Source organism: Equus przewalskii, chromosome 16 (genome assembly GCF_037783145.1).
Source record: "Equus przewalskii isolate Varuska chromosome 16, EquPr2, whole genome shotgun sequence".
In the NCBI taxonomy this organism is placed as follows: Eukaryota; Metazoa; Chordata; class Mammalia; order Perissodactyla; family Equidae; genus Equus; species Equus przewalskii.
The window spans coordinates 12438087-12464594 of NC_091846.1; the positions used below are offsets into that span (position 1 = coordinate 12438087).

Below are 26508 nucleotides of genomic sequence, written 5' to 3' on the forward strand. Positions count from 1 at the left end.
AGGAGCAATTGAGGCAGACACAAAGAATGTGAGAAAGACATTAAGGATCAAAAGTAGTTTGATATGGCTGAACATTGAGTAAAAGTTGGAGGAGACAAGAGAGGAGAGACTGGAAACGTGGACATGGCTAAATGTGAACAGCTTTGTCTAATATGCACAGAAATCTGATTTTCTACCAAAGAAAATTTGAAGACATTGAAGGATTTTCCATAGAACAGAAATATGATCAGGTTTAACTTTTTAGAAGATCACTCTGCATTTTGGATAATAGATAAGGGGTATTTGACACCAAAGACCAGTTAATTGGCTGCATTCATGTGAGGGCTGCCTGACCCAGAGCAGTGGCATTAGGGATGCAAAGGGATGAATTAATCCATCATTAGAAATGTAGACTAGACAGGACTTGGTGGCAATGAATGTGAGTTTAAGAAAGAAGAATGAAACTAGGGTGACTCCCAGGTTTTTGGCCTGAATTATGGTTGACTGAAAGTACCTTTCACTAAGACAGGAGAAGATGGTGCAGTTCAAGACTTGATAGAGTGAGTCTGAGGTGCATTGGAACATGCAGTGAGAGATGTCCAGGAGGAAGATGAGGATGCAGATAGAAGTTAGGGAGAATAGATCCTGTGGAGCTGGCTAGTTCACACCCCGCCAATTTCATCCCTGACCAGGATATAACTCCCCACAGCACCCGTCCTAACCCTTCCACCCACCCACGAGTCTGGGAAATAAACATATATCAAAAGCTGCTCATGAGTCACCGGCTTCAGAAATGTGACCAGCTTGCTCTCTCACGTTGAGAACAGAGAGCCAGAATAGCCCCAGATTTTCAACTGGTGGCTGCTTGACTTTGGCTGTCTTTTCAATACCCTTCTTAGCCTTGGTAACCTGGCTGTCCAAATTTATAACTTGGCCCCTAGACATTTTGTTGTTTCTGTCACCCTGGCCTGGACCATCCCCTTAGCCAGGTCACAGCCCTGTGCTAGTCCATATGATGAAAAGTCCTCTCTGACTGGCATTCACTGTCTCAAGGACTTGTAGTTTGGTGTCAGAAGGTATCTTTGTGCTAATTAGAAAAGGCGGCCCTTGTGTAGGGCATGCCATCTATATGAGAGCTCTGACCTGGCTTCGAACTGAGCTATGGCTCTTTGGTGAGAATGTTTACGCCCAGTTTAAGTCCTGAACTGTTCTTGTGTCTCACTTACCCTGGCAGCTACCATCTACAGCTTTCATGCTTCACTTTGACCCTGGGCAAGCGATATCTGAGAGGCATGGACATGAACAATCCTACCGAGGTAGAAGCTTTTTTGCCCCCCAACTTTGGGAATGTTCTACTAAAAGTACATAGAAGTCTCGACAAGCAATAAAGGGGTAATCACGTCTACCCTCCCTTCTCTGCACAACACTAACCCCATGGGAAATCTGCCTGGAGCTGTGAGGGGCCTTGCCCTCAGTATTTGGCAGCCTGGGCTACAGCGAGAAACGAAAACGTCCCTCAGACATATCCCAAAAGGCAGCGAATTCTATATATGAGGTAGTTTGTGGTTGAAATTGGGTTTTTCAGGCTAGCCTGAGAAATAAGAAAAGGATAATGAGTCAGATGAATGAATGTACACCAGGCTGACACAAATCCGTGTGGAAGGATTTGTCTCCGATCTTGGAAGAAACTTAGGAATGGCAAACTTTCTCTGTTATGGACCCTCTGAATTCACAACATTTCCGAGGAAATAGAATTAAGCTGGTTCTTTAGAAAGTATTCCCTAGAATAGGGAAACAGCAAGGGAAGCCTTCAGAATACACTGTCCGTCTACCTAAAGATTCACAGATAGAATAGCAACAAAAGTTTTTCGGCCAAGCTGATCCCTGTTTGCACGCTGCCTGTTTGCAAGTAAGTATCCTAGAAGGAATGCCAACGGCACATATTGGGGGTTAAAATAGAAAACAGAAAAAGGTGTTCAGAGGTTATATAGATCCCTGGATTAGCATCAGTCTATATCCTCTCCACACCCTGTGTCAGTAAGAATGGACTGAGGACTCCGATTATGATTTTGTCCTGAATGGGCCCAAAAATTCAGTACTCCCAAATTTCTTACCTAATAATTTATAAAGTTACCCTGTTCCTATCCTGGATGAGCTAATTTGGAAATATATTATCTCTCGTAGGATAATTAAGAGCTCACCGTAAAAACAAAATAACAAGAATAAAAAAAAATTAGGAAATCAGCTAAGACAGGTTCCAAATGCTTCTTTAATAATTACATTCCCTTAAGAGGCAATAGGCAATGGATTATAGCATCACACTAAAGATGATGCCTTTCCCCTTTTTACCTTTCATTGTCAATCTTAAAAAAAATCAATCATTTGTGATAAACACTTTCTTCTTGGGCTGAGGAATGCTCTGAGAAGAAAGCCTTGTATAAAAGTTTGATATTACCTATCAGTCGTTCTTCCACAAGAAAGAAACAAAATGTGGATCACAGTAAGTATAATTAAGATGTACCATATTTTTCTTTTCCTTTCTAATTAGAAAGAATTATTTTCTAAAAATAAACTTTACTTTTTAGAGCAGTTTGAGGTTCACAGGAAAACTGAGCAGAAGGTACAGAGATTTCCCATATTCCCCCTTCCCTCCACATGCATAACCTCCCCCACTAGCAGCATCCCTCACCAGAGTGGTACATTTGTTCCAATTGATGAACCTGTGTTGACTGTATAGACGTGTCATAATCATCCAAAGTCTATAGTTTACCTCAGGGTTCACTTTTGCTATAAATTTTAGATTTTGACAAATGTATAATGACATGTATCCACCATTATAGTATCATACAGAATAGTTTCACTGCCCTAAACATCCTCTCGCCTCCACCTATTCATCACGCCCTCCCCATTAACCTCTGGCAACCGCTGATCTTTTTAACGTCTCCACGGTTCTGCCTTTTCCAGAATGTCACGTAGTTGGAGTCATCCAGTATGCAGTCTTTTCAGATTGGCCTCTTCAACTTAGTAATATTCATCATTTTTTTAAAAAGGCATTATACAAGTTCCCCAAAGCCATGTATGTGGGTGTGGCAAAGTGATGAAGAGTGCGAAGGCTCAGGCTCAAGTTCCGGTTTTGTGCCTTTTGGGCAAGTCACCTACCTTTACTAGGCCTTGGTTTTCTCATCTGTAAAATGAGGATAACATTGATACCTATCCCACTAACTTTACGATGTTGTTGCAAAGATCAGCTTTCTTTTCTGAAAAAATAGAGGTAATGATGCCTATGTCGTAGGGTTGCTGTATGGATGAAATAGGCAGTGTGTGTGAAGAGCCTAGCACCTTGCCTGGAATATGTTATGTATTTAATAATGGTGGTTGACAATGTTATTTTATTTTAATGTGGGCTGAATACTTTCTATGTGACCCTCTAAAACTACTCTCTGCTCTTTTCCATCTTGCTTTGTGGGGCACAATTTCTAAAGAATACGTTAATTGTGCACCCTTTCCTCATGATTTCCTGAAGTGTTCAGCCAACGAGAGGTCACAGAAGGAAGTTAGAAGCTGGGAGGGAGAGAGATGGGTTTGTACTCCCTGTGCCTCTTCTCTGTCAGGCTGGAGTTGGTTCTAAGGCCAAAGATGGCCCTGGGCAACCATCTTAGAGCTGTTGATTTCCCTTAATCTTGCCCACATCTTTGTAAACAGTCTCTTAAATGACCTCTTTTGAGGTAATTTAGAAAGCTTCTGCTATTTCCTGTCAGGAAGACACAGATGTTTGCCCTTCATATTTACTGGCAAAATTATCATTGCTGTTTCACATGGTAAAGCAGCCAAGGCACTGTAAAATCAAGAACCATAAGCAACTCAATAAAATCTTGCAAGTTATCACTAACATCCTTCTATATCCAACACTCATCAAAATTTATGAAGATGTACTTTGGAGTTCAATAAAAAAATGTGAAAAAATTCTAGAGATTTAGAAAAAAGTTATAAAGATGATTAAAATTTGTAAAATATCTATAAGAAAGGCTGGTCACTTTTCTTCATTAACAATATATCAAAAAACACGCAAAAAATTCCCTGGGTATTAGTTAGCTTTTAGAGCTAAGACAATTATTTAAAGTGTAGTTAATGTTTGTAGGTGATGTTTGGCTTATGTGTTCTCCAATCCACACTCTCTTTTCTGGAAGCCTGAACAGTGGGAGATGGACCATCCCAACAGGAAAGACATTTATAATAATAGTTCAAGGAGATTCTCAACTGCAGCATGAATTTCCACTAATAATGAAGAAATTAATTGAAGTGCATACAGTCCGCTGCTACGGCTCTATATATTACAATGGACTAACTATTTTACCTTAATGAAGTCACTGTATTCTTTCCAATTTTATAAATATTAACAACTATATATGTTTTCATTACAAATCACGTTATAATGAGAAACAGGTTAACCTTAATGCTAAATTTAAAACAAAAAAAAAGTAATAGAAAAGGTGTGAATGTGCTTCTCTCTTTACTACTTGAGTGGGGTGTGACACTCCACCCAGAATATTCTGTAATAAAACTACTTACTTTAGTTTTTGGTCGAGCTCCAGTTGACATTTGGTTTGGCACACCATCAAGATTCTGGATGTTTCCAGTTTTATTTCTACAAATTTCTTTCTTTTGATGATTTTGTTTTAAAGATTGCACTTCAGGTTTATAGAACTCTGTAGAAATAAATTTTAAACAGGTTTTTTCACATACATAGAATTCTTCCTAGGCAATAATTCAAGTGAATTAGTCAAGAAAAATACATTTAAAAAAAAAAAACAGAATGTTTTTAAAGTTAACATAAAATATGAGAATATTCCTAAATATTTTCCAAAGACATTTATGCTTAGGCTCAGTGCCTAGTAAAGCATGAAAACTTTTTGTAAATGTAAAAGTATAAACTAAAAGTAATTTTAAACTACCAAGGTAAAATATAGTACTATATTGGCATATTTTAAAACTTTTTAAAAAGCAAAACCAAAGATGTTTTAAAAATTGAAATAAGATGTGGCTCATACAGAGCCACATTATTCTTTTAAGCTTTAAGATCTCAGTCTATATGTTTTGTAATAGTAGCGAACAAATTATAAATTTATATTTCTCAGGGTTGGCTATGGACATAAAATGATTAAAAACATATCAACATAAAGAGAGTCCTAAGCTTTTCGGATACAGTAAAAGTCCTTTTCCAGAATGTCGGCTAAATTCTTATGAAATTGGAGTAATTAAGTCTGCCTTCACTAATTCCTCTCATCGCTTGGAAGTCTGCCGCAGCTCTCTGTGTCCAAGCTCTTTATACGAGTTACCTAGAAGCCTCTATTGCAATGTCCTGTCCTGGTCTCTTCCTTCCGGAAAAAGTATCAAGTTCTGCAGAAGTAGGGAAGGTTGGAAATGTGAATTTTTCATTTAACTAAAATTTTACTCATCCATCATCAGGTTGTTTTTTGCAGGGAGAATAAAACATCTACAATAAACAGACTTGTATGTGAATCTAGCACTGCCAGATACTAGCTCTATAACCTTGGTCTTAATTTCCTCAAATCTTAATTTATTCCCTGTAAAACCATACTTTCTGCTATTTAGTGAACACGTCTTTGTGCCTGTCATATTTGACCAATGGAATGTAGGTACACAGGAACGTGCCAAATCTGAGCAGATCTTTAAATGTGCTGCTTGGAAATTACATTTCTCTTACTCTTGATACTTGCAGCAATTCTCCCCTGTGGGGAAAAGAATTGAATACGATGATGAGAATGCTAATGATATGATGATGAGAACAGTAGCTAATATTTTTTTGACAGGAACTGTAATGTGTTTTATATTTTTATCTTTTAGAGAGAATCTCCTGATTTGTTCCTTTTAATAGAAATTTACTAACTCAAAAATGTGTCTGAGAAGGATTTGAAGGACATAGAAGAGTATGTATACACTCTACCCTTGAGAAAAGGCCATAAAGAAGCTAATGTGGCCATGTCTTATTTCAACTACACAGTGACTTTAAAAAGTATGAAACTTATTAAATTCGAGAAAAAACTGAGAAATTAGAACACATGGAACAGGGAGCCAGTGAAGCTGACAACATAGTGAGCTGGCCATTGAGTTGACCAATGAGTACTACATTCTTCTGATTACTGCTAATGTGTATCTCTGCTCTATGGCTGGTGTAGACACAGCTTGACAGGTGCCTAGAGGAACACCCACTGTGGGCTCATTTGTAAAATGAGGATGATGCTGGCACCTGTTTTGGTAACTTGTTGTGTACTGCATGCAAGCCCCTTAAGCACTGCTCCTATTGCTGTACTTATGACACAGCAGGTCGGGGAGAGTCCTCTTTTTCTTTGGGAAGTTAGAGACTGTATCTCATTCAGGAAAAATTAACATTCGATGATAGGATATTAAACACAAGATCCTGTGTATGATGCTTTCACATATATTACCCCACTTTTTTCTTCCCAGCAAGTCTGTGAGGTGAGTCATGTTGGTATGACTTTATAAAAGAATTCCTAAAGAGAATAAGTCGCTTGACTGGGATCACATGACAAATGAGAACACTAAGATCTCTTGATTCTTCTCAGTGATTTCTCTCCTTGCTCATGTTTCTTGCCTAGAACCATGTCCACGACCCCTCCTCTCTAAATCCCAGGGAGGGTCTGTTCCATCATAGGCCCTCATTCAGCTGGTTAATGTGCTTGGTTCCTTTTAGCCCCGTAGATGATGGATATCTGTGGAGATTAGGAAATAGGGCTGAATCTGCAGAAAGGAATTGACCGTTAGAACCCTGCAGCCTTCCAGAGCTCCCATGGCACAGGTATGGCCACTTAGAGCACTTACTGAATGCACGCTAAGGCACTTTATACTTTTCATGCTGTTATAAATAATACCTTTTTATAAAATTACATTTTCTATGTTCTGTTACTGGTATGTAGAAATCCAATTGATTTTCTTAATTGATGTTGCATCCATAAATATTTGTAAGGCCCCTTATTAGTTTTATATATTTGGGGGAGTTGTCTTTCTATTCTTACATCTGGGACTAACGGTAGTTTTGCTTCCTTTCCATTCCTTGTACTTTTCTTTCTTTTATTCTCCTTATTACTAGGCTAGTAATAGCCATCCAGTCAATGTTGATTAGAGGTGGTAAGAGAGGACATCCTGATCTTATTTCTGATTTTAAGGCGAATGCTTCTAATGTTTCACCATTTAAGTGTGATGCTGATTGTACACTTTTTTGTTTTTGCTTTCTGTACCAGGCAATTCATTCTCTTGATCAAAAGTTTTAATATGAAAGGATGTTGAGTTTTACTGAATGCATTTTCTCCATCTATTAAGATAATCAAATTTTTCTTCTTTAATCTAATTTTTAAATGATATTAATTAATCCTATAGTGTTAAACCAACCATGCATTCCTGTATTATATCAAAGTACCCTTCTAGTCTTTAAGATTTATCATAATGAATGTTGAAATTTATCAAATGCCTTTTAGATAGATAGACGTATCAATGAGCTACAGTAATATATTTATGATTATTAAATCATCATTATATTCATGAAGTCGTCTGTGTTTGGTTGTGATAAGCAATTCCTTTTAATCTTATTGAATTGGTTAGCTGTGTTTTCTTTGGTATTTTTACACCCATATTCATTTTTGTCCTATGTCAAGTTTTTACATCAGGATGTTAGTTTCATAAAATAAATATGGAAGCTATGCATCTTTATAAATAAGATATAGCAAATGTATATTGTGTGAGAATTATTCATTCTTTGAAAATTTCAAAGAACTCACAGACGGAACTGTCTGACCCTTACGGGGAGGTAATTTTTTGATAACTTTAATTTCTCCCATTGTTTTTGGTTTATTCTGGTATGTAACTCCTAAGTGAACTTTGACAATATGTACTTTATTATAATATTGTCTGTTTCATTAAGTCTTTCAAACTTATTAGCAGACCTATGTAGACTCTCGTGCTTTAAAAATCATATTGTATCTGATACTATAGCCTTCTCGTCCCTAGTTTTATTTATGTTGTTAGTGGAAAGAGCCTAGGCTTCAGGTTAGACGGATTCAATACTATGGCACATAAGTCAACTCCTTGTTAGAGCTCAGCTTAATCACCACTGGCTCTAGGAAGCCAGACAGAACTCCTGGTGGATGTTTCTGTGGATTCCTGTGCTTCGTCTATCAAAACACTTGTCTTGTAATTTTATTATTACTGTAATTTGTTTAATGAACAGCTTCGATGTTAAATTGTAAGCTCTGTGAGGGCAAAGATGGGGTCTAATTTATCACCAAGCACCTATCAGAGTGTCTGAAACAGAGTGAGCCCTCAATAAATCTTTGCTGAATGAACAATTACTTGTGTCCATGTCTTTCTTTGCCTGTCTCTTCCATAAGACCATAAGTTTTAATTGGCTTCTATAGCTACCATACAACAGGGCAGAAGACTGATTGAAGGTGTCAGTCCTGGAGTTAGAGTGTGGGGTTCAAAGCCAAGCTCTGTCACTCATGAGCAGTGTGACTATGAACAAATTACTTCATCTTTCCGTATCTCAGTTGCCTAATCTGTAAAACCAGAAATCATAATGCTTTGTACTCACTGGATTGCAAGGAGCTTATACATGTAAAACTCTTTAAAAAGTGTCTGGCACACAGTAAGTGATGAATTAATGATAGCTATTATTATGTTAGTACATGACAGGTAAATGAGTGGATAAAAGAATAATGAATCTGAAGAGAAAATGAAGATAACACTTGCTCTGCCTCTGGGCTGTTCTGAGGACCAAGTGATGAGAATTTTAAATAATGACAACCATTTGAAGTGTTTTATTAAAATCATTGCAAATGAGAAGCCCCAGTGGCCATAAGGAAGACAACTGTTTTCTTCTTTGGAAAGAAGTGACAAGGCCAGAGAAATATTTAATTAGATTTTGTTCATAATTGGAATTTTTCTTTTATATTTTAGCCTTTACTACAATACAACTAGATTCTTTTAAATATGTAGTTTTAATGGGTTAATATTTTTGTAACTACAAAATAACTGATAAGAATTTTCCTCAGACTTGATAGCTCCTCGGGAAATAATCTGACTTTACAAATATGGGTTTTTTTCTGGGTCTTTATCCATTACTTACTTTTTGTAGTTCATATATTATGCAAACAACACCTCTTCATTTGTTTTTCTCACAGACAAGAAAATTTTAAAATGCTATCCTATACTCATTCTCGAAGGTTATTATATACAGATATTAGACCCAGAATATTAAACTTCACTGATGTAATAGTCATTGAATATTTTCTCCTATACGCAATTCAGCCATGACATAAGATTGCAAGAAACCAATAATGAAATTCTCTTCCTAATCTTTGTCCCAAATTTCTTATAAAGAGAGCTTGGGAAAAAATTCCAAAGATATTTACATTTATGCAAATACAGCAAAGGACCAGGCAGTTCACTGTTGATTGTCCGAGCCTGGAGAGATAAAGAGCAAATTCTCTTACTCATTCTGCTCCTTTCAGAATAAAAGAACAAAAAATGGAAATACAGAAAGATAATCCCTTTACTTAAAAAATTGTAGGACATTTCTAAAATGTAATATACAATATTCTAATTTTTATATATTTAAAAGTATAGCATGCTTTTCTTTAATTTCCTCCTTTGCAAAGAAGAATCTCCCTGATTAACTGATTTAGAGATTGAAGACCACCACGTTTGATTTTTTAGAGGAAAGTACAACATTTATAAAGAAACATCCATATTTTATAACATTTTAAATACTGGCTATTAATATCCAGTTGCAACAACACATATAAATAATGCAAAATCAGTTTTCATGGCAAATATAAATGACGTGAGCCAAAGGTCAGAGCTATGCATAGACTAAAAGTCGCCCTTGCCATTTATTTTTCAAGTAGTAGATTTGTTCTGTATCTCAGAAAAGAATCTTGTGTGATTAACCTTCAGGGATCACTAAAAACACAAAGAAAAAATTTATGCACATTTGAAAGTTTTCCCAGAGCTTAGCTAAAATAATATGCATTGAATTCATTTTTTGACAACGTTTCTAATCTGTTCTTCCTATAATTGAAACTAATTTACTTATCCTGCTGACTAAGAAAGACATACTTGATTCCAGATCTATATGAGAAATGAGAGGCCTTTGTTTTTCATGTTCCTATTGCTGGACACAAGATTCCTCTTCCCTGTCCTAATAATGATAAGAGCCAGGTATTTAGTGCTTACCTTTAGCGCGGTGGAAGCAGGCTGCTGCCTACATTCAGGCCATGATTCCTCTGCTTGCTGTTGTGTGACCTGAGCAAGTTACTTAAATTTTCAATGTCCCTGCTGCCTCATGGGATTGAAATGAAGATTTTAATAGGACCCACCCATACAGTTTTATTTATTACTTCCCCTTTTATCTTTTGGCTCATATTTTACCCAAGATATTGTTAGGGCTTCAGGATGCCAGTGTTCTAACTATGTTATATTCTCTATGAGAGCTATGACTATACCCTCTCTGATAGGTCAAATACTGCAAAAAAGTCACCAGAGACCCAACATGAACAGAGGAAGAAGAAATTGTTATTCTGACTGAAGAACGCCAGTGTTCTAACTATGTTATATTCTCTATGAGAGCTATGACTATACCCTCTCTGATAGGTCAAATACTGCAAAAAAGTCACCAGAGACCCAACATGAACAGAGTAAGAAGAAATTGTTATTCTGACTGAAGAACGCAACTGCCTCTTCCAATTCCCATGATGTGATCCATTGAAGATGGGTTTAGAAGTGATGGAATAAAACATGAGATACATGAACACAGAAGACTCACAATGATGTACAGTTCTACCTAACATAGTGACATATAAGACAAGCATTTGTAGTCTCATGCTTTATTTTTCACTTGTACATAGTTAATTTAGGTATCTGCATCTTTTCCCTGCACCCAATGGCTTCCTTAGGCAAAATATTTTTGGAGCCACTCAATTCCTGTCTCTTCTCATTCATTCATTCATATGCCAAGCACTATCCAAGCACAGGGAAAACAAAAATAAATATAACATATTTTCTTGAAAAGCTCTAGTCTAGGGAGAAAGGGTCATGAGACAGATAATATTACAAGGATTTAAGCCAAAGTATGTACAAAATGACATCAGAACACAGACAAAAGAGCAAATAATTCTGCCTGGGGAAAAGGAAGAGTTCATAGGGGAAATAACCTTTAAACTGAGTTTTGAAGGAAGAATGGTAGCATTTCAGGGGAAGGGAATCCCAAACACATGAAAGCACAAGAAGAATACAGCATGTTCAAAGAATAGTGAGGATTTTTATCTGACTCCATCTGACAGTGCCTAGGGGCCAACGGCAGCAAATGATGTATGAAAGTTAAATGGGGGCCCCCAGATAAGAAGCCACAAAGTAAGAAATTTGACTTTTCTCTGTAGGTAATGGGAACCCTGTAGATTTTTCATTGCATTGTTCTATTTTACAATGGAGAATGTTAAAAAATATAGGGAGACTATATAAATATCAGAGTTTTAAATACGCGTAATAGTCATCTGTATCCCAACATTTCTCATTTGAGTTCAAGTTTTCCTTGCTTCTGGGCCCACCCTTTTTTGTGAATGCTTTTTCAAAGCAATATTTTTACTGTAAAATGAAGTAGAGATATAGAAAAGCACACAAAACAGATACGTGACAATGAATTCCTCGAACATGAACAATCTTTTAACCACCATCAGGTCAAGAAGTAAGTCTGCCAGAGCTTTCCCCTGATCTCCTCCTCCTCCCTCCCACCAAAACTCCTTCAAAGACTCCATACCAATTGCGAGCCCATTCTTCCTCCCATAAGGAAGCCTTATTCTGACTTTTACAGTAATTATTCCCTTGCGTTTTTTACAGTTTCATCAGTCAAATGTGTACCTTTAGATGCTAAAGTTTATTCTGGCCCCTTTATATATATTTTTTTGATATGTCTTTTAAGTCACTTTTAATCTATAACTTATTTTTGCTACAATTTGTCTGTTGAAAAGCCCGAATTTTTCTACACTCTATAGTTTTCCACAATCTGAATTTTGCGAATTGAATACTGAACAGTACATTTCAACTTGTTCCTCTGTCTTGTTTTTCTGAAAATCAGTTGTTGAATAATATTTGGGTTCAATTCCTTTAGCATGACTGTAGGTAGTGTTGAGTGCTTCCCTCAAGAGGTATATAATGTCTGATTGTCTTTCTTTTTTATACTGGTAGCCATTGATGCTAAATACCTATATCTATCAATTCATTGGGGTTTGCAACACAACGATATTTTAACTCTTTTTTTCACTTATATGTTGGAATATATTTATAGAGGTATTTCCCTTCATTTGCTCTTTGGTTACCCAGTGTTAAAGTTCATATAGTAAGCAAGATAAATGCTTGAATCTTTGAATTCACTTATTAGTTTTCAAGATAATGAATTGGTACCCTATCATCCTCCAAAAGTGATCAGTTAGGTTTTTAAAAAATATCATTATGAACTCATAGATTTAAATGTATTTGACGAGTTTCAATCCATTGCAATTATTCTCATGATTGAAGTTCTGATTGCCTATCTTTGGCCAGTGGGAGGCTTTTCGAGTTGGTTCCTGAGAACTTAGTAGTGTTTGATAGATTTCTTGCCATCGTATGAAAAATTATTCTAGGTCCATCTTGTACATTTCCTCCCCTAAACCTAGAATTAGAAATTTCTTCAAGAAGCCCTGGTTTCTTTTAATGAGGAATCATATTTCAAGAACACAATCTGTGCAATAGGGGTAGTCATTGCTACTGGATTTGTCATTGGTTTCTCGTTGTTTTCAATGGAGAGAGAGAGACTTCGTGAGTTCATACTGAGAGTTCCCATTCAAATTTAAGACTATTTAAAATTAATCTCTAAGCTATTAATCTGTATCTCCTTTTTTTCTACGCTGAGAATATTGATTCTCAAAGACATAGGATAGGACAGAATTAGAATATTCCACAATTACTCATTTATCTCCTATCACACATACGATAGCCTCAAAATAATAGTACTACGAATACTGCCACCAATATGAGTTTTAAAAATACTAAAAAAATTTTTTTCAAATGCTCTCAATTCTCCCTCCCTCCCACTTTCTTAGCCATTATTTCCTATACTCTTGTCCTCTTAGCCTTCATTTAGTCTTACTTCTACTAAGAAGTATATATTTAATGTTCAGCACCAACTCTTAATGTTGATGTTTCTCCGGCCATTTAGTTACCTGAAGCTCATTCTCTAGCAGATTGTTCAGAAAGGGCTAACGAGGGGCCAGCCCTGTGGCCGAGTGGTTAAGTTTGCATGTTCCGCTTCAGCAGCCCAGTGTTTCGCCTGTTCAGATCCTTGGTGCCGACATAGCACCGCTCATCAACCCATGCTGAGGCAGCGTCCCGCATAGCACAACCAGAAGGATCTATAGCTAGAATATACAACTATGTACCGGGAGGCTTGAGGAGAAGAAGAAGAAGGAAAAAAAAATGGCAACAGATGTTGGCTCAGGTGCCAATCTTTAGAAAGAAAGAAAAAGGGCTAATGAGTCCCTGTGCCCTTTTTACTTGAAAGTCAGTTTTGCTGGAAACACAATGCTTGGCTCATATTTTCTTTCCTTGAGAATCTTAAGGAAAGAAATAAGGAATCTTATTTTCTTTGACCATAAAGTTTTGCTCTTGAAAAGTCTGATGATTATCTAATTATAACCTCATAAATCATGTGCTCTTTTTTCTCCTAGATATTCAAAGAATATTTTATTTTTCTTTAAAACCCACTAATTGCACACTAGAATGTCTTGGTGTTAGCCATTCTGGGTTGATATTCTTAGGAATGCAGTAATCTCTTTTGATATGTAACTTCAAATCCTTTTTATTTCAGAAAAGTTTTCTTGAATTACAGTTTTTAGCATTTCTTGTGGTCCCTTTATTTAGTTTTCTTCTTCTTTTATGGATTGTGCTTTTTTTTTAAAGTCCTTTTAAAGAAATTCTTATATCCCAAAGTCACAAAAACATTCTAGAGATTTTAAAGCTTTGACTTTTACTCTAAAGCTCTTAACACACCTGGAACTGAGTTTTCTATATAGTGTGATCTGTGTGCGAAACTCTTTTCATGAAAACATAGGAGAAAAATTCATGTTGTTTAGGTTATCAAAAAAGTTGTACTTTTGAGGAATTATTTGATATTATGGAATTATGAATTAGTCTGATTCCTATCTGGTGTCTGACTCAAGACACGAGGAATATAAAAGTGCAGCAGTGGCCGCGTTGGCTTAAGCCAGCAAAGCAGAGAGAAAGAGCCATGTTAGGAGCTAACCGTACTTCTACTCAGCCGGGCCAAGAAAGGATAAGTGGTTTTTGTGAACCAGATGTGCACCTCCCAGATGAAGAGATCAGCCAAGAAGTCTCTTAAAAGGGACAACTTTGCCCAAGAGACAAACTTAAAGAAGAGAGCCACTTAAAATGGTAATGGGACCCCAACAGAAAGAACCTTGATGAAATGAACTCATCAGATGCCCAGACTAACTGTCAGCTGAAGTCCTAAGTGGCCACTTGGGAAAAATGCCAATCTTCAAATTTTGTAGTTGGAGATTCCAGGCAGAGGAATCTAAAGAGCCTCCTTTAAGGATGAGTCAAAGCCGCAAGAATGCCAATACCAGATTGTTACAGTTAGTGGCCACGTAAACCTGGGTCTTTTTCCCCCATCCTTTCAACACTGGTCCAGACCTGGAAGATCAAACACTGTAGCTAGCTGACTGGGTGAGCAGCAGTAGAGCAAGATAAGAAAACAAAGGAAAAACTGAACACTGCAGGCCTCTTAGCCTGAAACAGGTCTCAGCAGTGGGAAGGATAAGCTGTAAATCAGCTAAGACATGAAACAATGGAGTTGTGAGATTATGAATGGTCTGAAGATTTCGAATATCTAAATGAGACACTTCTGGTGCCCAAAGGTGACCAGAAGATGTTTTTGTTTTTTAAGAATGATTGGAAAGCTATAGGACTCACCTGAGAAATTATTTAAAAGTGGAGAAGAAACGGTCCATTGAATAGACTTGAAGGGAAGCAGTAAGAAAAAATAAAGCTTTCTGTTCACCCTATAAAGATGTTTTCGTTCAGTAAATGACTATATTTGGTAAATAAACAAATGAGTTTACGCTGAGATAAATTGTAAAAATTGAGGAAGGACATGATTAGGTAACACGTGAATTTAAACCATGGCCTTTGTTTACAATTTCCTGGTATTTGAGGTCAATCAAACCTTCAAACTCCTGAGCAAACCTCATCTGTTCCATGGAGAGGCCATCTGCTCCCGATTGTCAGGACTAATAGAGACAGTGTATAGAAAGCTCTAGGCACATACTGAGACCTTAAAAAATTATCTGATTATCATGCCCTTCTTTATTACAGTCTGAGAGATACCACCTCACACTTGATCATAAGGTATTTCCCATTAGACGAGTGTCTTTTTTTGCTCCGACTACTGTCAAAGTTTATTAGAATACTGGTCAGAACTTTGAGCTTAAAGTTTTTCAATAATAATTGATAACTGATCAATAAGTAGAGATAAGCGGAGTTAGAATATCATAATAGGAATGCTTTGGGGTTGGCAAGGGAAGCCAATCAGCAACCCTGAAGTCACAGCTTTTGTTAGCCTAGTCAACTCTTCACTGTTTCTACCGTTGGATTTCTCATTCTCTATTGAACATCTCTTGATTTTATGCTCTGGAGTCTCCTACCACAAAACATCAAGTCTTTAGAAATTATATTATTTGGGGGTATCAGACTTTCGGAATAAGAACGTCTGACCCAAGCTCAGTGAGAGCCACACCACCTAACTGGATGACGCACTGCTGTGTGAGAGCTGCCTGTAAGCAGTGTAAGAAAATTCTGCACAAGGCAAGGAAAATAAATTGGTGAAGAAGTAAGATAGAAAAGAAGGGTATGTTTTCTCTTTGGATTTAAATGAAATTCCACAAGTGGATTTTGAATTCAACATTTTTAAAAATGTCTCGTTTTTAAATTATTTAATTTACTCATTTAATCTGTTGTAAAGATGTTTGAAAATGGATGCTTGACTTTTTCCATGCCTGTATTTTGTGGTCATGTACAATGCTTTGTAGGAGTAAAAGAACATTTTCTTTTCTAATATATTTCCTTTATGTAGTATCCACTGTTCAAAGATTGTTAAAAATGGTATAGAATATTTCCATGGTCTTTGGATATATTTACCTTCTTAATCTAGTCACTATGCCCCTACTATAAGCACTATGAGGATAGGGATTGTGTCTGTTTTAACATTATTTTATAAAAACTTAATTTTCTTTCCTTATTCTATAAGTTATGGTCCTCTACCATGCAAATCAAAATTACAAAGGAAACACTAACCCCAAAGATGGATAGTAGAGAAAACTAAAATGAATGGTTTTCTTGATGAAAAAAAGATATCATTCTTTTCTGAAAATCTAACAACTTTTCCAAATTCTGGAAAAAATGAAAGGAGAAGCAAAAATGGGTTTTCATTATTACATAAATCTGAATATGACTAGCCAAATGCACAAAAAAGCACTAACTGGAAATTTTAGCCGCAAGTCTTCATTTGAACGTTGATATTGATGATTTAAAAGCAGTTGGAATAGGTGATTAAATATTTAATCATGATAATGATTAAACACTGAAGATTTTAAAGCAGTTTAGGAAGAGTTACATGAAATTTATTTTTGAATTACAACAATTTCAAATTTCAAATTAATACACTTAACTAAAAGATAATTTTTATTTTATCAGAGAAAATCAAAGGCAATTAATTAAGGATATAACTGGCTTTTAGTTACTTAAAAATAAAACTTCGAGAAGCAGATAATTTAGAGAAACTGTCACTTTATTGTTTGGATTTTAAAAATAACTCAATTATATGGACTAAAGAGATATGACAAAGCCGGTCTCCAAAGTCGGGGGTGGGGGAGGGAGAGGGGAGCAGTTCTTTAGAATCCATCAGTTGTTTTGTCCTAATGGCAACTTTATTTTGAACATATAAAACTTATATTCTTTCTCATCACAAAAACTGAAGTAAATATGTTCCAACCCTCAGGATGACTATTTGTGTTTTGGGGATAAAGAGAATTTTGCACCCTTATTTGTGGCTTCTTATTCCTCTACAATGACCCCATTCAGGGAAATAAAAGGCACATTTGTTTTACTGATCTCATCTAAGCACATTATAAAAGGCAAGATAATTGCTAGGAAATCTATACTTAAACTACTGGAATGTAATAGGACTGAGCAGTCCCTTATAGAACATATAGAGGTCAGATTTAACACTCCAGCTTGACCTCATCATGATCTGGAATAAGAGCATTTAGTGATTTTTAAGACATTAATAGAACAGGGTTATGGGAAATCTACTCTAGATTTGACATTTCATTTTTGTGTGTGTGCACGTACGTGAATTCAATATACGAGTGTTCCAAAGGAAATACATACAAGTGTTTACCCAATTATAGAATAGATACAATTAAACGTCCAACCCCAATGATACAATTAAGAGAACTGCAAACTCAAACATGGAAAACAAAATGGTGAAGCAAGATAGAAATGGTGAATAAGATGACTAAATTGTATTGTCATTACTTCTTTTCGCATGTATTTTTAAAGCAAGGAAATTTAATCAGTGCAACATACTTTGGATCATTTTATGGCCAATACTATAAGAAATTTTTTATTTTATCTGGTCCAAGCTACATGTTTATTCTATGATTAGGAAAAATGAAAACAAACCACCAAATAATAAAGGAAATCAACCTCAGAAAATAGAATATTCGATTTTGAAATGTATTTTATCATGGGAGAATCTCCTACTGGATCTGAAAATGTTATAAAATTATTCAGGGCATATTTACTGTATAACTATTATGCTCCCTTTGTAGGGTAGGAATTAGGTAGACATTAGGGATGGGTATGAGAGTAGACATGATAAAAACTGAAGACAAGTGGTCAAGGGGCAGACAACTGTGTCTGAGCCAGAACATTCCACAGAGCAGAGTTGAGAAGGGAAAACTGGCAGGGAGTTCTCCCAGTGAACATGCAACTCTAAAACAAACTGGTTTTCCTCTCTAAAGAAGAAAGCCCTCCACCAGCACACTGAACAGAGTTTCCCTGCGCTGTGAGATAACAGCCTATCCTCCATCTCTGGAAGAATCAGGCTGGTTTTAATACACTAGAGCAGAGCTCATGTTCCATTTTGTCATTCCATCTTCTAAGCGAAACTGCCACAAAAGTCCCTTGGAAGTCATTCATATTAGAGCTGCTTTACATTAAATTTTACTCTAGGTTAAACTTTATCAAATCTTATTCTAGGTTATTCTATCATAGGAAATTTTATTCTAGGTAACACAAACTTGGACAGGATTCTTTAAATAGCAGCAAGAGAAGAAAACCACAAAGTCTTATACTTGAACACTACGGGTGATAAAACTGTTTCAGAACAGTTCTGACCACGGGTCTCAATAAAACAGACAAGCTCTGTCTACATGGCTGTGAGGCAAGGCATTGTCTCATCATTTTTGGATCCTAGTGTATTACGGCAGTGCTCAGTATTTAATAGGGGCTCCATCAGTGTTTAGCGAATAAAAGCAAACTACATGAGCAGAAATCTGGAAATAGTGTGGGTTCTGAAATACTGCTGCCATATGGACAAGTTATGACTGACCAGCTCCCCTTGAAGTTAAAACTGCCTTTCTATATAAATAATCTTATACGTGATAATAGAACCTGTCATCTAACAGACACCTTACAAACAGTATGTTATAAACCCAACGATCACCCTGGAAAGTAGATATCTTCTTATTTTTCAAATTAGGGAAACTGAGGCTTAGAAAACTTAAATAACTTACTTAATTCCACCCATGCAAGAAGTGGGGCTTCTGCGATCAAGCACTGTTCATTCTGACCTTTCTATAGCACGCTCATGAACTGGTGGGCAATGTTTTATATCATTATTGCTTGAAATTACAGTAAGAAATCAAATCCATTCTCTGTCTGGGGAGCATATATTTCTTTACTGACAACTATAAAAAATAAAAGGATGCATTTCTTCCTGTCTGACTGGAACATATGCTTGTATTCTAAGTATCAAAGGTGACAGATTGAATTTACAGCTACAGCATAATAATGTTTGGTTTGGGGGAAATGTTTGGTTCCTCAGCAGAAGGAGCAGGGGGCAGAAGATAGAGGTAGGCAAACCCTAAAGAGAACTAAGGGTAATTCTTAGGAACCCATCTGTGGCAAGGGGCTATCACTTGCAGGAGTCCCCAGAGACACCTCCAGAATCAAGACAGAAAGCCACTCGTGTCTCTTGGGTTGTTTCTGATGTTTGGGGACAAGAAGTGGTGACACTGGTATAGAAAAAGGATACTACCACTGGTATTAGCATCATTGAGACTCTCAGATTAAGAGGGACTTCCACTTCTGCCAATAATGGAATTTTTTTTTTAATCAGACCCATATGCTTAACTGTAAAGAACTAGAAAAGCTGGGTTAAAAATACAAAAAGGATCTTTTTTTAAAATTTTTTTTACTGTGGAAGATTCGCCCTGAGCTAACATCTGTTGTCAGTCGTCTGCTTTTTTTTTCTTGGCTTGAGGAAGATTAGCCCTGAGCTAACATCTGTGCCAACCTTCCTCAATTTTGTGTGTGGGTCACTGCCACAGCATGGCTGATGAGTGGTATAGGTCCGCGCCTGGGATCCGAACCTGTGAACCCAGGCCACTGAAGCAGAACGTGCCAAACTTAACCACTATACCATAAAGATGGCCCCCCCAAAAGAATCTTTTTGATGGTATCTTCAGAGGACAAGATCCTGGAGGGAAGATGCAGAGAAGTCTGCCCATATCCAACTCTGTTTCTCCCCTTGACTCATTTCCCAATTTGGAAGCTGTTCCAGAGGCTAATTCACTCAGAAAGTGGCAGCTAAAAAGCAGAGAAGCTGAGAAGAGCTGTCAGGAGTCCCATGGTCCTGAGAAAACAAAAACTGGAATACAGGGGCAACTAAGGAGAAATGGCCTTTGAAAACACCTCAAGCTTTTAGTTGGGACACAAAAAGGGCCACCCTACAAGTAAGAATGAACCTGAAATAGACTAGACCTAACCGACTGAGAACCATATAGATGAAGGTGTTCTGCTCCTGGCCTAGCTTTCTAACAGAAGCAAAAGTAAAATCCTTTATAGAAGTAAAAAATACCACTCAGAGCCTAATTTTTTTCATAAACAAAGACAGCATCCCAATAAAAATTTCTGGGGACACTAGGAAACAGGAATAAGAAAAAGACAACAGAAACAAGAACCATAGATATCTAAATATTAGAGTTATTAGGCACAGACTTCAGAATTTCACTAGAGAAGTAGAATCTATAAATAAGAATCATATGAAAACCCTAGAACTCAAAAACCCAATGATTCAACAAATTGGAAATTTAAATTAAATATTTATAATAAAAACCATGAAATACTTTGAAAAGGTTTAACAATATGTGTGCAAGACTTGTATGCTGAAAATTACAAAGAGAAATTAAAGACCAAAATAAAAGGAGAGATGGAGAGAGAAGCCACTATCACAGATAAGAAAACTCAATAATGTTAAGATGTCAATTCTCCCCAAACTGATCAACAGATTCAACATAATCACAACCAAAATCCCACAGGCATTTTAGAAATTGAAATGCCAATTCTAAAATTTATATTAAAACTCAAAGGACTTAGAAACAGCCAAAACAATTTTGAGAAAAAAGAAAGTTGGATATGTTGGCATAAGGACAGACATATACTTTTCGATGGAAATAAACAGAGATTCAGAAAATCAGTTGATTTTCCACCAGGGTGGCAAGGTAATCCAATGGAGAAAAGGATAATCTTTTCAACAAATAGATTCTCATTTTAAAAAGTATAAATATCAACTCCTATCATTATACCATACAGAAAAATTAACCTTCAGTGGATCATAGGCCTAAATGTAATATACTGTGAATATTAAAAAGATAAGAGGATTTTATTTACAGCTTTATGCTAACAAACTTTCATATTTGTATAATATGTACAAATTCCTAGAAAAATACAACTTATAAAAACTGCTCTTCAAAACATTATGAAGAAAATGAAGACAGGCCACAAACTGGGAGAAAAATATTCACAACACACACTTTGACTAAAAACACATGTATACAGGGGAAGGGGCTATGGAGAGGTATTAGTAAAAGGGAACAAAGTTTGCTATATAAGATGAGAATGTCCTAGAGATTTACTGTACAGCACAGTGCCTATAGTTAAGATTACTGTATGGTAAACTTAAAAATTTGCTGAGAAAGTAGATCTTATGTTAAGTTTTTTTAATCACAAAATAATAATAAAGAGGGTGGGAGGAAACTTTTGAAAATAATGGATATGTTTATGGCATACAGGGTAGTGACGGTTGCATGTATGTACAGTTAACTCCAAAGACATCAAGTTGTAGACATTAAACACATACAGCTCCTTGTATGTCAATCACAACTCAATAAAGAAAAAAGTGTGTGCATAATATATAAACTCCTACAACTCAATTATAAGAAAACAAACTCAATTTTTAAAATGGGCAAAAGTTTTGAAAATACTTCACAAAAGTGAAATACCATACACCTCCAATGGCTAAAGACAGACAACACCAAGTGTTGACATTTGAAAAGACCCATCATCCTTTTAAACTAGAGGGAAGCTGTTTAAAGAATGCAGGTGCAGATCTATCAGATGGTGGGAAGATGAGAGAATTCTTGCCTTAAGGCTCAGTTTTTTCCCCCAATAAAGGACAAAGCGAAGTCATTGGTTGAGAAGGAAGTTGGTGATATGGAGAGGGAAGAGAAAGAATGAAATGTTTGGTTTACAGAAGAGAGCGAAGTAACTAGAGAAAAGGAGTAGATGACCAGACAATGGGGAGAGCCCATTTAGGTCAAATCGTGTTAGTCCCATCCAACTGCTCTGCTGGGTGCACGCACAGAGAAGATAAATGCATGAGTTCATCCATGATCTGGTTTTGCCAGGCAAGAAGTAGAAGACAGGGACAAAAGACTTGAGAGTATTTGCAGGGAAGTGATTCAAATGCACTTTTTGTGAATATATATATACAAATAAGTAAATAAATAAGTAATACAGTGTTTAGACTGTGAAGAACCATGTTAGCCTAAGTTACTAGTTCAATGGTGGCAAAATCAGGCACTCCCTCAACTACACGTTGGTTGTATATACTGTACAAGAAAGACAAGAATGTACATACACAAAGTTAAAATCAGCAGCTAAACGTGATATATCCAAAGCTGACACATCTAATGATGAAAAAAACTTATTCCTTATTCTACATATTCAGTTAGAGGTCTAAAACCTTTTTTTCCTTACCTTCTTTCAAATCAGTCTCTACACATTTATTGCAGCTTTAGCTGCGACCTACTCTTTCACATGTTTTCTACTATCTTCCATTATGTTTTTTTCCCTTTTTCCCCCTGGACATTTTGCCTCCTGCTCACCCGATTTCTGGTCAATTTTTAACGATACTGAGAAACTGCCCATTTTTTGGCTTTTCACATAAACATGTCATGGCACTCCTCAAGCTACCTTAGCTTTCCTTACAACACCCACTACCAAGCCCACCAAAAGGTTTTACTGAAAAACAGTAACATGCCCTTATTTGGCTACGCCAGACAATCTTTCTTGTATTCCCCAGTCCACCTGGATCTCTTACTATATCTGCTGAAAAGTCTCGATTGCTTTCACAAATACTGTTTTGTGTAGGCCACCGACTGGCAAGAACCCTGAAACACAAGGATCAAAGTGTTCACCAAGGCTGAAAAATTTCTTGGGAGAACCGAGCACCTTGCAACTGACACTTTTAGAATTACAGTCTAAAATTCAAACAGGGTCGATAAAGATTCACACTGATTTTATTTTTGCAACATACTTGGTTGCTTCCATGCTGCATCTAAAACCAAAACAAAACCAACGCACTCTCACGAGTTTCTACGGTCCATCTATTACAAAGGGTTTGCCTCTATCTTATAAAAATGGAGAAAAGGAAGAATTTCCCTTTGGAACGCTTTGTTAGGGGCAGCCTTCCTTCAATTAACAAAATCTGATAAAGACCAAGACCACACCACAAAATACAGTATAAGATGTCTAGTCTCAGAAAAACGGAAAAGTAAAGCAAAGGAACTCCGTAAGTTCTTGACCAGCACTGCTAAAAAGCCAAAAGACACGCTTCCTTAACTACTTAAAAAATATTTTTAGTTCCACACTAACTGTCTGCGTTCCTTTCCTTGACACGTCCCTACCGCCTCAGGATTCACGCTTAAAGGCACAGAGCGGGTGCATCGAGCCCGTCCGGGAGACCTAGCGGGAAAGGCTGGGTCCATGCCCACACTGGGACCACACCCAGCAGGCATTTGGGTCGTTTAAGAGTTAAGAGGAGAACACAGCTTGACTTTTTCCCTCACGTACCATTAACTTTCCACAAAGATTTCCAGAAACCTGAACTCACAGCCAGAAACCCAAACCCCGTGGGCGGGAGAGAAGGGGAGGGAGGAAAAAAAAAAGCACTACGCCACGATTTCCACCTTGCCGGCCCAGCGAACGTGCAAACACGGAGAAAGACGCAAACGCCAGCGGCGCCTACGTCCCCAAACTGCGCAAGCGCACGGCAAAGCCCCGCCCCCTCACGCTCCCGTCCAGGCGAGGCGCGCTCACCAAAAACCAATCCCTGCTGGCTCCGCCCGGGGCTTCCGCCCCGAGGCCCGTCGGTCGCCGTTCGGTTCCGGCTCTAGCCCCGCCCTCAGGCGGGAACCTGTAGAAGTCTTAATATCCGGGAACAGGGGCTGGCGCCGGCGCGCACTTCCGGTGACGGAGGCGAGGGTAGGATCCGGTGACGCCTCTTCCCGTCTCCCCAGCCGCTCGGGCTCCGGCTCTCGGTGCGGCAGCGCCATCTGGTGCCGAGTGTCCCGCCGCCCGTAGAGGGGGCGCGCGCCTTTCTCTCGGAACCTTCCAGAGAACCCGCGGCCTAGGCCTTCTTTTCTCCCGCCCTCGGGAAGGGAGGGACCCGAGTCTCCGCCCTGCCGAGTTCCCGCGCAAGAGGTCCTTGGCCGGCCTTTGAAGCGGAAGCTGCTCGGAGGAGGAGCTGTATATGCGCAAGATGGAGGGGAAACAGTTCTTTTTCTAGTTTTAAGCCCAGCAAAAGCGGTTCTCTCTTGTTTGGCTTTCTCAGGGCTCGTCCTGGGCTGCTCCCCATCATCCTCGCGTCAATTCCTTAGCCTGTCGGGAGTGTGGGCCCCCGTTTCTCGCGTGGTGGGAAGATGCACACGCTTTGTGGCTTAGGTTGGCCTCTGCGGTAACCGCCTTGTTTCTTTCCCTGATTAAAGCAGTGTTGTAAAAGGGTGCAGTGTGTATTGGGAGCCCATCGAGAAGGGCAGAATTTAGTGCATAATTTGCTTTCAGACAGCCCAAAACATTTTGGAAAGGTAGCCCCAGAAACACTCGGGCTGAATATAGATTTGTTTGCATGGCCTGTTTCTTTTGGATAACCAGAGAGGGAAAATCATTTCCCCAAAGTCAACAAAATCAACACAGATTCTCTCGTGATAATGAATTCTTGCTTGCAAACATAGATTTTCTTGGAAGCTTGTAGGCCTGACAATCTTAGCCAGCGTAGGACTGTTTCGATGTTCTGTTGGAATGGTGCTTTAACTGAGTATCAAAGTGTGTAGTGAAAGCTGGTGGAGTGAGTTTCCCTTGGAATTCAGATGTTCGCACCTACTAACTTTAGTGCTCCCCTGCGAGGTTCGCCTGTAGCAGTGGTTCTCAGACTTGAGCGTGCGTCAGAAGTCCCTGGAAGGCTTATGAAAACAGGTTAGTCTTAACCGAACGTTTCTAGCTGGGAAGGTCTGGGGTGGAGCTCCTGGCTAATGATGGCTCTGGTTAGGTCTCTGGTGACACTTAAGAAGTTGGTACTAGGATCACAGCTGGAATAATTTAGAGTTGAGGATTGCTTTGTTATTAATGCTCCTGTTATTTCAGAAGAGATGCTTATGAGAATAAAAGTGGAGAAATTAGGAGGGCTTTGGCCCCATTGCTGGAAAGCGATAAGCTAAGCCCTAGAACCAGGAAAGTTCTACCTAAATGAGCGTTCACACGTTAAAGCAACTACGACATATCAATGTGTTCTGCATATAATCGTGGTAGAGGCTGCTGTGATACCAGGTATACTAAATATTTCAATTATTTTTGCAGTCACTTCTATTCTTCACATTAACTGGTAAAAGTCAGTAAATCAGAAATGACTAGAATTAAGGCCAAAATTGTTTCAACAATCAACTTTTACCTTTTGGTAGACGCCAGACTTTGAAAATCCTTTTGCATCTCCGCATGTTCCCTTGCATCTTTCAATCCTCTACCAACCTCACCTCATCCCCACTATGCCATTTACAAGTGTACACAGTGCTTTCTTTTGTAAAAATGGCTTGCCTAATCGTTTCTCCAGGCGTTTTCTCAATTCTGTCAAATCCTGACTATGCCACTGCATTCATTGACCTCAACACAGTGAATAAAGCGCACAGCACACTGTAAGTTGTATCCTTGCTCCTAATTGAAATAGAAATGTTAGATAGGTTTGTTATGTTCATAGCTGAAATTATTCCTAAAACTGATAAAAAGTTTAGAATGTTTTCTCTAGTGCGACTGACTTTAAAAATAACTGATATGCCTTTGATTTGTAAATTGCTATATCCAAAGATCAATGAAAACAACTGAGATGCTGCTTTTGCAATAATTTAGTAAGGTTTTTATTCAAAAGCACTTTCTTTTTTTCGTGAGGAAGATTGGCTGTGAGCTAACTCTGTTGCCAGTCTTCCTCTTGTTGCTTGATGAAGATTGTCATTGAGCTAACATCTGTGCCAGTCTTCTCGGTTTTGTATGTGGGACACCGTCTCAGCATGGCTTGATGAACAGTGCTAGGTCCTCGCCCAGGATCTGAACCTGCAAACCCCAGGCCACTGAAGCAGAGTGTGTGAACCTAAACACTACGCCACCGGGCTGGCCCCAACAAAAGCAATTTTAATAACAATTTTAATGAATAAATTCATTATGAGCTTTGAGGAATGAATCCATACTGTTTGAAATGTAAATAATTTATCACAAAATTACATCAGATCAGTGAGCTTGTACCTTATATATTTTTATAAAATTGGGTATTAATCACACATGCTTGTTTTTTTCCTGTATGTTTTAGATCCATCCACTAAATTGTTTATTTCTATCTCTACGTCAGACTGGATTCCCTAAATCAGCTGGATTCCCTAAATCAATCTTGTTCTAAAGCAAATTCATGGACTTTGAGGATCCTCCTTATGGAAAAATGCAAGGCTCATTTTTTGTACTTCTATGTGAATGAGCCTAATTCATAGACTCATTTTTACT

At 37.8% G+C, this 26508-nt stretch overlaps 1 protein-coding gene across 7 annotated transcripts in view; it reads right to left on the reverse strand.

The window, feature by feature from the left end:
* The window catches only part of STARD13 (StAR related lipid transfer domain containing 13), a 487031-nt gene that overhangs the window by 348833 nt on the left and 111690 nt on the right, over positions 1 to 26508 (reverse strand). For 2 of the 7 annotated variants that reach the window (XM_070577984.1, XM_070577980.1), the window contains exons 1-3: positions 23788 to 23863; positions 10249 to 10350; positions 4549 to 4685 (exon numbers count right to left, since the gene is read on the reverse strand). The exons of 2 other annotated variants lie outside the window; for them this stretch is intronic. In XM_070577984.1, the coding sequence (XP_070434085.1) occupies positions 4549 to 4578 (30 nt within the window). In that variant the 5' untranslated portion in view covers positions 4579 to 4685; positions 10249 to 10350; positions 23788 to 23863. Of the gene's footprint in view, positions 1 to 4548; positions 4686 to 9425; positions 9478 to 10248; positions 10351 to 23787; positions 23869 to 26508 lie in introns of those variants that run through there. 3 more of the 7 variants (XM_070577983.1, XM_070577978.1, XM_070577979.1) reach the window with 2 other exon arrangements.